This window comes from Gekko japonicus, unplaced genomic scaffold, assembly GCF_001447785.1.
Source record: "Gekko japonicus isolate JY-2015 unplaced genomic scaffold, Gekko_japonicus_V1.1 scaffold54, whole genome shotgun sequence".
Taxonomy (NCBI): domain Eukaryota; kingdom Metazoa; phylum Chordata; class Lepidosauria; order Squamata; family Gekkonidae; genus Gekko; species Gekko japonicus.
In genome coordinates, this window is record NW_015167058.1 from 1,572,500 (window position 1) to 1,584,488 (window position 11,989).

At 44.3% G+C, this 11,989-nt stretch overlaps 1 protein-coding gene across 1 annotated transcript in view; it reads left to right on the plus strand.

The window, feature by feature from the left end:
• The window catches only part of CTDP1 (CTD phosphatase subunit 1), a 129,919-nt gene that overhangs the window by 12,295 nt on the left and 105,635 nt on the right, over nt 1–11,989 (plus strand). The window contains exon 4 of the mRNA XM_015412469.1: nt 28–178. Coding sequence (XP_015267955.1) covers nt 28–178 — 151 coding nt within the window. The remainder of the gene's footprint in view (nt 1–27; nt 179–11,989) is intronic.

The following is an 11,989-nucleotide window of genomic DNA, read 5'->3' on the forward strand; positions in this document are numbered from 1 at the left end:
TTACAGAAACACTTTCCTCTGTCTTAGGGAATATTTCACTTCCAGTTAGGACGAGGAGAACCTATGCTGCATACTCGGTTGCGTCCTCATTCCAAGGAGTTTCTAGAAAAGATTGCTAAGCTGTATGAATTACATGTGTTCACCTTTGGTAGCAGACTTTATGCACATACTATTGCAGGTAAGTTATATAATATAGACTGTTCATACATTACTCAGGACGTCTTAAAAATACTTTTCAGGTCTGTTTGCACAAGGGTCAAGAAATAATTACCATCATATTAATGGCCAAAATTGGTATATGCTGATCTTTAACAGCAGTGCTATATTAAAAGACATAGGAATTGGTAACACATACCTAGGTATTTATCCCTTTATGGCATATGTAATCTAGCCATCCGTTGACTTGGATCTGTATTGTCCTAAGAACAAGTCTTAGTGGTATAAATATAATTTTTGAAGGGGCAAAACCAGTAACCTAGCTGATGCTCTCTGTCCACAATTGCATATTTTTGTGTCTGTCATACACAGTTGAGCTTCAGTGTTTTCATTTTGCAAGCATTCTTATTTCAATACATGCTAGGAATTTTTAAATCTCTTTTGGCTTTGAATAGCTGATAGCACTGTATTTTGGGTTTTGTAACTAAAAAAATGGAAAAATATCAGGATTTCAGTTAGTCAGCTGTCCTCTTTGACTTTCATTGTACTGTTGTAAAAAATTGTACACATTATAAAAACCACGGTTAACAACGGATAGTCCTAGTTGATTTGATGAAAGTGATTTCTTTTGTCCATACATTATATCTAATGGTAAACCTGGCCCCTGGACTGTGGATCAGAAAACTTGCCAAGTGGAGCCAAAAACAGACAGGAGGGACTTTCTAGCCCCCCCCCCCCCAGCATTGTCTGCACTTGCACAGGCAGCAAAGAGGAAAAGAGACCGTAAAGTAGCATTGTGACACTTTGACTGCCATATTGGGGGATATATAGCAATCCTAATAAACACTAGTGATGGCGAACGGGGGCGAAGGCAGCTGCTAGTGGCTATGGAACAAGAGCTGTCAGGGGCAAAGAGGTTGGACAAGAAGTGATTGGAGGGGTGATGGTGCCTCTGCAGGGAACAGCAACATGGGGTGATGAAGCAGAAGGTCCAGGAGGAAAAGGAGGCAGCAGCACTGCCACAGCTGCTGCTTTCTCCTTCCTTCCCCTGCATGGGGGAGAGGGCAGTGAAGCGGCAGAGGCAGTCACCATAAGGAGACTGTGGCACATCTACCCCACCGTAAGTTCTTCATGGGTCCTAGCTTTTTTATTTTTTAATTGTCAGGATGGCCTGCCATCTACAGTTCTACTTGTTTCCTGTGACTTTCTGCACTAATGACCATTTCATATCACTGTAGTTTGTGCCTAGACTTGGGTCATACAGTATGAACTTTGAGGACTGTTATTGTAAACTAGGAGTAAGGCCCATTGTTGGAAGAAATACAATAAGCTCTAGAAAGAGGCTCCAGGTGAGTGTCCCAGCTGTGGCTGGTGAGACGGTGGAGAAAAGGGGAGAATAGAGGGAGGCAAGCCTTCCCTTCCCCGAACCCCTGTTTAACAGTTTAACTGATATTAACACTTCAGCTGACTCCCTGCTAATGCCCCATGGCCTCTTGAGACTCTCAACTTGTGAGTTGTAGTTCTAATTCCCTATGCTATGGTTGCAGTAAGCCATAGCATAGCTCCCAAGGTGCAATGCGTCAAAAGTGGGGGTGTAAGAATGGAGGAGCCGGTGGAATGGGCCAATAGTATGCAAAGGCAGCTTCCCCATGGGCCAGTGGGAGAGTAGGTGAGTCATCACCAGCACAACTTGCCTTTTATATATTATAGATAACAGGATATTATGTCTTTGTACATAGTGAGTTGTGTTATACCACCATTCTTCTGGCAAAAGGTAGAAGGGGAATCTCTCCTGATTCTCCTGTTCACTGCAGTGTCCCTGACCCATGTACGTGAGGATTCCCCCTTTCCCCCAGCAGTGCCTTTTCAGGCATTCCCATTCATGATGCCACCACAGTGGGGGATCCTGGGCAACCACCCAGGGTCCATACCCATAGCAACCTCAGAACCCTTCTTCCAGATGCAGAGGAGGTCACCAGGAGCAAGACCACTCTGAGGGAGCGACCCCCCCCCCGCCCCATCAGGGATCTGACTCCGAGGATGCACTCTACCCAGTTTTGGAAGCAGGTTCAGAGAGCGCTTCGATACCCTTCCCAGATGACACGTTTGCTGACCCATTGGCTCCTTCTCCCACAGAGGACCTTACATGTACTCAGAACAGCTGGTCCAAATGGCAAAAACAATGGGGTTGGAATTCCATACTGCGGAACCCCAACCATCCAATCCTGTAATGAAGGTGTTATATAACCCTGACTCAGATCCTGTAACTGTTCCGATGCTTCAAAGGATACAAGATATAGCCATGGCCATCTGGGCCAAGCCAGCCTCCAACCCAGCATCACCTAAGAAGCTGGAGAACTTCTACAGAACCTGGGAAGAGGGCTGTGATTACTTATTTTCCCACCCAGAAGTGAACTCCATAATGTCAGAAGTCCTTCCATCCAAAGGAAGAGCAAACAGTCATTCATCTCCTCTAGATAAGGAAGGCAGAAGATTGGACTTGCTGGGAAGAAAGATCTGCTCATCAGGGGCAATGGGACTAAGGGTGGTGGTCATAGGCCACTACCAAATGTTACTGTGGGAAAAGATGTTACAGTTTTTGGAGATGCTACCTGTTGATAAGCAGAGTGTGGTGAAGGTCCTTATTGCAGAAGGCCAAAAGCAGTAACTGAATATGGCCAGGCATGGGGCATACCACCATAGTAGATCCATGGCCTCTGGTGTTGTCATAAGGAGATACTCATGGCTGCGCTCGTCAGCCCTCCTGCAGGATACAAGACTTAAAATAGAAGACGTCCCTTTTGAAGGTCGAGACCTCTTTAGCAACCAAACCGATGCAGTTTTGGACTGCATTAGGAAGAATAAGTTGACAACCAAATCTTTGGGCATAACCCATAATTCATCAACACCCTATAAGCAAGGCGTACCCAGAAGACTGCCTTGGCCACAGCCTTCACAGCAGACTCCTCCTTGGACACCATCCAGCTATCAGCTAGGTCCATGGCTGTCAGCGTCATGGGTCCGAATGTCTGATTTGCTAGCTTAGATGTAAAGGATGAGAATTTCCATATTTCAGTACACAAAACCTGTAGAAAATATTTTAAGATTTTGTTACGTGGGGTCTACTTACGAGGACACACTGTTTCCCTTTCATCTAGCAACAGCACCTCGAGTGTTTACTAAATCTGTGGCAGAGGTCATAACTCACTTAAGGTTAGAGGTTGTACGGTGTACCCTTACCTGGACTATTGGCTCTTTGTAGATGACTTCCCAGATAAACTGGCTGCAAGACTGAACCTCATCATAGGCACCATTCAGTCCCTGGGGTTCCTGGTGAACTGGAAGAAGTCCTGCCTAACTCTTGTCCAATCTATTGAATTAATCAGGGTATTTTATTTTATTTATTTATATTTACATTTATATCCCGCCCTACCCCGCAGGCTCAGGGCGGCTAACAAGGGCACAGTGTGCCGGGTTAAAACAATAACATATCGTTTAAAAGCAATAAATTACAATAAGTTACAATAAAATATCATCACTATTACAGCAAATTTAAACAAGACGAGGAGGTCTTAACCTCACATAGCTGCGTCATATGATCTTATCCTCAGAGCCGTGTCCAGCGCCTCGCTCCACCCTTGGGGGGCAGGCAGTCAGATGTTAGTGCACCAGGACATAAGGGGTACAGGTGGAATACTGGTGGCGGCGGCTCCTACTTTAAGGCCTGGCGGAGGAGCTCCGTTTTGCAGGCCCTGCGGAACTGAGAAAGGTCCTGCAGGGCCCGGATCTCTTCCGGGAGCTCCTTCCACCAGGTAGGAGCCGCCACCGAGAATGCCCTAGTCCTGGTTACAGCAAGTTTAACTTCTCTCGGGCCTGGAATTTCCAGGAGATGTTGCCCTCCCGACTGAAGTGCCCTTGGGGGAACATATGGAGAAAGGCAGTCCCTCAGGTAGGCTGGACCCTGGCCATTAAGGGCTTTAAAGGTCAAAACCAGCACTTTGATGCGAATCCGGTACGCTGTCGGCAGCCAGTGCAGCGCTTTCAGCACAGGCCGAATGTGGTCCCTCCTCGAGAGGGTATCCTTAAATGCCTTAGAAGGGAAGGCATATTTGCCCCTTGCAAGGGTGAAACTATGTTGGTCCTCATAAGAAAGTTATTGTCTAACAGGTATCAGTCAGCCAAGTCCATTCAAAGACTTCTGGGCTACATGGCCTTGACTACAGCAGTGGTCCCATATGCATACTTACACATGAGATCACTACAGAATTGGTTCATAAGGAACTTTGAGCTGAATTCCTATCCCCAATGGAAAAGATTATTGGTCCCAAGATCCATTATAAGGTCTCTCATCTAGTGGTCCATATCAGGGAACCTTCTCAAGGACATTATGCTAGGGGTCCAATTCCATGAAATTCACCTTTTCACTGACGCATTCCTCAGGGTGGGGTACACGTTGTCAGGGATTAATGGTGAAGGGTACATGGACAAAAAGGGAGTCCACCCTTCGCATCAGTCTGTTAGAGCTGAGAGCCATCAAACCTGCTCTCGCTGCTTTTGCAGAGATCGCCAGAGGAAGACACATTCTGGTAGCAGTGGACAATGTCACAGCAAAGCTCTACCTAAACAAACTGGGAGGCACGGGATCCCTGCACCTGTGCAGAGTCCACACTCATTTAGCAATGGGTGATAAGACACGGGGTGCAGTTGACAGCTGTTCACATAGCAGTCTAGGCAGCACTCTAGCAGACAGCATGAGCAAAGATGTAAACACAGAGCAAGAGTGGTTCATCATAGGCCACTCTCTGGCTCCTGATTTTAAAGAATGGGGGGTACCTGAGTTAGACCTATTCACTTCAGCAGACAGCACAGAATGCCACCTCTTCTGCTCCAGGGCAGCCAAGGGCATAGGTTCGTTGGGATTGCTTCCAATGGCGATGACATGGCCATTTCCTTTATGTATTCCCCCCCTCTGGTATTGTCCACAAGGTTATTTCCAAGGTAAAGGCAGATCAAACATCATGCATACTCCTGGCTACCTGCTGGTCCAGAAGAGTGTGGTTTCCCTACACTGTGGAAGCTTGCCAGAGGGTGACATGTAACACTGCCCCTGGAGGACAATCTCTGCATGGGCCCCATTCGCCACCCAGAGGTGGGATTGTTGCACTTGGCAGGTTGGTTGATCCAACACTATAAAAGTTTTCACACAAGGAGGTCTTATTGGGTACAAATGGAAAAGGTTTGTTCACTGGAGTGACAAACAAGGGCTTGATCTGCAATCTTGCAATTTGGGCAGGATTTTTGAATATCTCCTAGGGTTGCAGGAAGGGGGTTTAGCAGCCTCATCAATAAAGGTTTACCTGGCTGCAATCTCTGTCCAGTCTGAGGGTGGTCAGTTTTCTCTGTATCTCAGTCCAAGAAATCTCTAAAGAGGCTACTTAATATGTTTCTACCTGTTGTACCCCTGGTTTCCCAATGGAGTTTGTCTCTAGTTCTATCAACACTAATGTATAAACCTTTTGGACTTGTTGTCAATGCTGAGTTGTCTTTTGTTCCTTATAAGACCACCTTTTTAGTGGCAGTCCCCTCTGCCAGAAAAGTAGATGAACTCTGAGCACTCTAATATGACCCTCCTTTCATTAACTTCCATCTGGACAAAGTAGCGCTCAGACCTGGCCTAGAATTTCTACCTAAGGTGGTGTCTCAGTTTCATCTCAACCAGGCCATGAACCTAATAGTGTTTTTCCTGTCTCTGATGTCACCATCAGAACAGACACTACATATTCTAGATGTGAGAAGGGCCCTCCTTTTTTTAATTAAAAAGGATTCAGGAATTTAGAAAAGATAGGAACTTACACATATGTTTTAAAGGCCCAAATAAGTGAAAGCCGCATCAGCACTGCCTCTCTCTAGGTGGGGAGTTTCAGCAGTCAGAACAGCTTATGAAGCTAAGATCTCTTGCCCCATTCCCATAAAAGCTCATTCCACAAGGGCCCAGGCGTCTTCAGCAGCTTTCTGTGCCAGACTTGTGCTGAAGAATGTTTGCAGAGTAGTGACGTGGTCCACTCCCACTATGTTTGTCAAACACTATTTGATGGATGGGGACTCCACAAAAGAAACTGCAGTGGGAAATGTGGTGTTACAGATGATTTTTCGCTGATAGTCCCACACCTGCCTCCCTTGGTAAGTGAGCTTGCTATTCTCCCATATGGGACTGCGCAGAAGCCACTATGATGAAAATGGGGTTGCGTCAAGTGGCCTTCTGCGTAGGTACACATCCCTCTCTCCTTTCTCCACTCTGGGCTGCAGACTGTGCAGGGGCCTCCTCATGATGGCAAAGGGAACTGAGAGAGGAGTGCTCGCCCCACCTCTGTCACATGACCCTTTGGGTGGGAAAAGGGATCTCTATAGACAGGAGGGAGAGCACTCCAGAGTATAGAAACTTCTCTAGAAAGTTTGGAAGCATTTCTCCATGGCTGGTCTGCAGTCATGCAGTCCCATGTGGGACTGTGCAGAAGACCACTCGATGAACAACAGTTACAAGTAAGTGCAGCCCCCATTTTTATTTTGTAAGGATGTGGGTTGGCAGATGAATGCATCAATCATGTTAATTGGTGCAGCTAATGGTGAGCGGAAGAAAAAATTGCAGAAATCATGTGTTGGTTTAAAAGCAACAGATAATGCTGGAATAGAGGATCTTCAAATAGATCTTAAGTGTGAACTCCCTATCTTAACTTAATGGCAGGATTTTTGGCACCTAGCACCTAGTATTTCCAACAATGACTTTATTATGAGGTTTTTATTAGGATGATTGCCAGGGTTACTCCCATACTTATTTATATGCTGCAACACTGTTGTCATATTACAGTTTGAATAAAATTGCAAGAAACTGCAAAGTGCTTAGCAGTAGGTTTTGTGGTGGCATTAGTGAGAAAATACTGTCATTAAAATACAAAACCCTACAGGCTGAAAAATGAGAGTGAAAGAAAATGAGCCAAGGCCTGCTTTGTTCATAGTGGATAGCGGAGGCAAGTGGGTAGAACAGAAACTGGAGCAGCTGGTAGAGCCTGTAAAAGAGGTACTCCTAAGTCTACTTGTAGACAGGCTTAATTTACAGAACTGGCTTCAATTTAGGGCTGTACAAGTTTCAAATGGGCCCCTTTGGTGGTTTGTGTGCGCAAGGGAAATTTACTATAGGAGGTGGTGGACAGGCTCATAACAGATAAACAAGGAAGAAATTAGGGTCTAAAATAGCATTCCCGACAAAGGCATTTTTATATATCTGGATCTGAACTTGGTCTCAGAATGCATTAAAAATCAGCACGATTGCCCTGACCTGGGTAGCCCAGGCAAGCCTGATCGTGTCAGATCTCAAAAACTAAGCAGGACTGGCTATGGCAAGTATTTGGATGGGAGGCCTCCAAGGAATACCAGGGTCCTGACACAGGCAGGCAGTGAAGCTAGTTGAGAGGAGCAGAAAATGGTCGGGAGGGAGAACAGGAGAGTGCTGCTAAGAGGAGATGAAAATGGGAGGAGGGCTGAATTACTGGGCAGGGGTAGATAGGAGGGAGAGAAGGAAGCAGGGAAATGAAAGACTGAAGGATGCTTCCAGGAGAAACAAAAGAGGAAAAATGGGGATGATGTAGGGCATCTGGGGGAGGGGGAAGAGAGCCCCAACCCCATGAGTTCTCATGGGCCCCATGCGTGTATTTTGTAGGAGTCTATAGAAGAAATCTGGGGTTTTCTGGGATCTCTTACTGTCAGAAACTGTTGCAAGTGTGGAAAGGGGCAATCTGAATGCTCTCCCGTCATTGCTGTAGGATAGGTGATTCTACCCACACAGTTGATTATTGCTGCAGAAGTACTGCTTGAAACACTGGATGGCAGTATTACACACAGAAATTATTCAGTGTGTAATTCAAATAGTATTACACATAGAAATGATTCAGAGTGTAATTCAGGTAGTAGTAGACAGAGTTTTTTGTCGGATTTTAAAATCCTTTGCTGCTTGCTTGTCTCTTTGGTGTTAACAGTTCAGAATCAAAAATAATAATGTATTAAAGTAAAACAAAGAGCAAAGTTGCACAGAAAATGCATTAAATCTATATTTATAAAAGCAAATGCTTCCCAGCTTTAAAAAAAAATCTATACTCCATGTCTCCACTAAATGTAGCAGGAAAATAATTTTTAATTTTTTGTATCTCCTTACAAACAGGACGGCATTGAATTCTGGGAAGGGCATGACTCTCCAGTTTTCCTGCTTAGAATAGGGAAGCAGGGTTTTGCTGGAATGGTTCCCTACCCTGAGGATGACAGCAGACTTATTTATTTAAAATTTTGCATCAAGTGGGTAGCCCTGAGATTCCAACTCCTCTAGAAGAGCTGCCATCTGAGCCTCTTTCCCATGCCAAGTATGTGCTCTCTTACAGAGTAACTGTGTATTTCCCAAAGGCTACTTTTAGTACTTTTGACCCTGAAGTTCATCAGAGTGAAGTGAATAGTAGGAACCCTAAAAGGGAAATCTTGACAGCTGGCTCCATTCAAATATTCATGTCTGTTCCAAATGCCATTCAGCCTCCTCAGCTGAACCCAGGTAAAGAGGAGAGTGTTCCTTTAAGCGCCCCTCAGAATTATCTTTGCCCTAGTGATCTCTTCCCAGAATTACTTACCAAGTCCTCCAAGTCTTCAGCTCTTGGGGCAACTATAAGAACACTTTTCACACAAGCAGCCTATAAAGCTGCTGGTTATGGACCATAGCATCTATTCTGTCATTTGCGCATATCAGTGTCTGAAGTTCAAGATCTGCCAGTAGTTCAAGAAATTTGGTTCCTTTCCAAAAATTTTCATGTCAGGCCTTCCCATTTTGGAAATACAGGCACCAATCCAATCAGTGGACAACAGGTTCCTCTGGAGGGCCAACACCAGGGCATAGAGGCCAAGACCTTCCCCTGATGTTGCATCCTGGCACTGGGATTCAGTGATTGACTGTCTCTGAATGTGGAGGTTTCTCCTGATATTGTGCCCCTGTGGGCCTCCAGCAGCATCACAGGTTCAGAGTGTATGTGGGGATACACTGATGGGGAAATCAGTGACAATTGCCTCTCCATCTGCTGCAAGTATAAGTGAATATTGCAGATGGAAAGGGCACTTAGGCTCCAAGCCAGAAAAACCCAGACAAAATTCTACAGTATGTTTTGGATCAAAAGTACTGTGAATGAAAGTGAAGCTTGCAGAACAGGATCCCCCCCCCCCGTGGCATTCTGCTGAGCCCCGTAAAATACTGCACTTAGGGATGGGGTGCAAGGTGGAAGGGGTTTGCAGTGGATGAGAAGAACTGGCAAAAAAAACCCACCCCACTGGTGAAAATGCTTTCCATCAATGGAAAATATATACAGGGTTCAAGCCAGTGACGATAGTGTGGCAGGTTTTATTAATGGATTAAACCCACGATAACTAATAAAGTAAAAATGTTTTCTGTGCATTCTTCAAATCTTTGCAAACATAAAGAAACAAAAGATCTTGAATTGGATCCAGAGATGCTGTTCCATTGTCTCAAAACAGTTATGCTACCAGATCAGTATTTCCACTGCTCTTTGCCAATTCTTTCTCCACTCTGGACCCTCACTTCACCCTCATGCTTTGTGTGGTTCCTCTAACCTCCAAAAGCAAGAGGCAGTATTTCGGGATGCTTAGTAGATTGTAGAAGAAGATGGTGAAGTCCGGTTCTACAAATTTCAGTGCATTCATAATATTTTGGATACAATTCTAATAGTTCTTTTTATACAAGTGGTGTTATGACTGCATAGCATCTAGTGGTATATAGTATGGATACATGAGATAAGTATTTGGAAATAAGTGTATAAGCTGATTCGTAGATTGGAGGTTTCTTTGCCAAATATCTTCATAATGCCATGTATATTGTGTTTCTTACACAATGGAGGAAATATAGGGCTACGGTAAGTCATAGTTATGTTTGTGGTGGTAATTTAGGGGAGCCAGAAATAATGTCATCTTGTTCAGGTTAATAATGCATTGTCCTACAGCATTGTCTACAATATTTTGAAAGCTTACTTCATGTGTGCAGGCATTAGGACAAATTGTGGTATAATAGTGGCCGCAGCTGTTTCCTTATTGGTTCAATTTCGTCTTTTGACATAATTAACCTTTCCATCATTGTTATAGGTTTATAAATAGCAGTCATGACAACGAATGAGGTGATGAGCAGTGTGACTATGTATATGACAGAGAGAGAATGAATCAGTCAGTCAACTATGGACTGAATGTTTGTCATTTGATTAAACAGGCTCTCTTATACACTTTTCTGTGCTTATTCAGAATGTGTATGCTGTTTAATGTCAGTTTGGCTGCTAATTTCCTAAGGAATATTGGTTATCTATCATTAAGGAAAATGGTGAAAGGCTGACTTAGCAGTGGCTGCTACTTGGGCCTCCATCGTTAGGGAGGCATCCAAGAGCTCTCCCAGACTCCTAACCTCCAACGCTGGCACCAATGGTGCCCCATCAAAGGTTGGGAGTGAGATCCCTAACCCTGGGCCACCTCAAATTAGACTCAGGACCTCCGTCTTTGTCAGATTCAGTTTCAGTCAGCTCAGTCTAAGCCAACTAGCCACAGCTTGTAGCGCCAGGTCCTGATCTTCTGGTCTTAGGGGTGGAAAATGGTCAGTAAAAGTCAGTTTTTTCATCTTGGTCAGTAATTTGTCAGTTCTTTAAAAAAATGGTCAGTAAAGTCAGTATTTCTTTGATTTTTGTGAATGCAGTTTGTGTTTTTCTGTTTTCATTACTGCATTTTTGGGGAAACAAGATGACTTTCCATTGAGAAGACAGATTGTCAGTATAGTTATGAAGTACTTTAAGGACTTTGTTCCTAAGAGTAAAAATGATTTGGTGAAATCTTCCACAAAGTGTAGAAACATAATGAACCTCTTAAAACATGAGACAATGAAAGTAGAGGTGATGGATATTGTGGGATTCAACATGGAACACCTCATGCTTGAAGGAGTTGAGAAAGCAATGGAAGAAAAGGACAAGGAAAAAATGTTTGTGGATGCAGTGCAGAACACTGTTAAGAAATTAAATAATCCGTGAATAACTTTATTTATTCAATTTATACCCTGCCGGAGCGTGCTCAAAGCAGCTTACAAAGAGATTAAACATATAGGTAACAAATTATATACAATCTTAAAAACTCTACATTATGAAGTGCTAGTAAGTGATCAGGTACTTATAAGAGTGCTTACAGAAGGCAGAACCAATACTAGTGTTGTAATCAGATGATCTATATTGGTGGTTGGCTCGTCTTGGTCTCTATATTTAGGCAACAGCACAGGCTGTTGGTGGTAAGCCAAGGGACCAGGGCACTGTCGCTTCTCAGTTATTTGATGTTATTTGGTGTGGCTCCTTAGTTAGAGGCCTGGTGGAAGAGCTCCATCTTGCAGGCCCTGCAGAAATGTAAAAGGTCCTGAGGACCTTGATCTCTTCTGGGAGCTCATTCCACCAGTACAGAGCTACCACTGAGAAGGCCCTGGCCCTGGTTGTGGCCAGCTTGGCATCTTTAGGACCTGGGAGGCCAATCGATTTTGTGACCCTGAGCACAGTCACCACCCCCTATAGAGGAAAGCCTGAACACCAGGTCGTGATGTCATCAAATGTAGGCATAACATTCCCTGAACTCTGCAGTTGCCAGCTACTGTCACAAGTGTTTTAACTTGCAGTTTCTCGTGTACTCAACAAGATATTCTCTTGATTCTTTCACTGCAGTATTCCAGACACTTCACACTAGCTTACAGTGTTACTGAGTTTAGTTTCCCTTGCATATT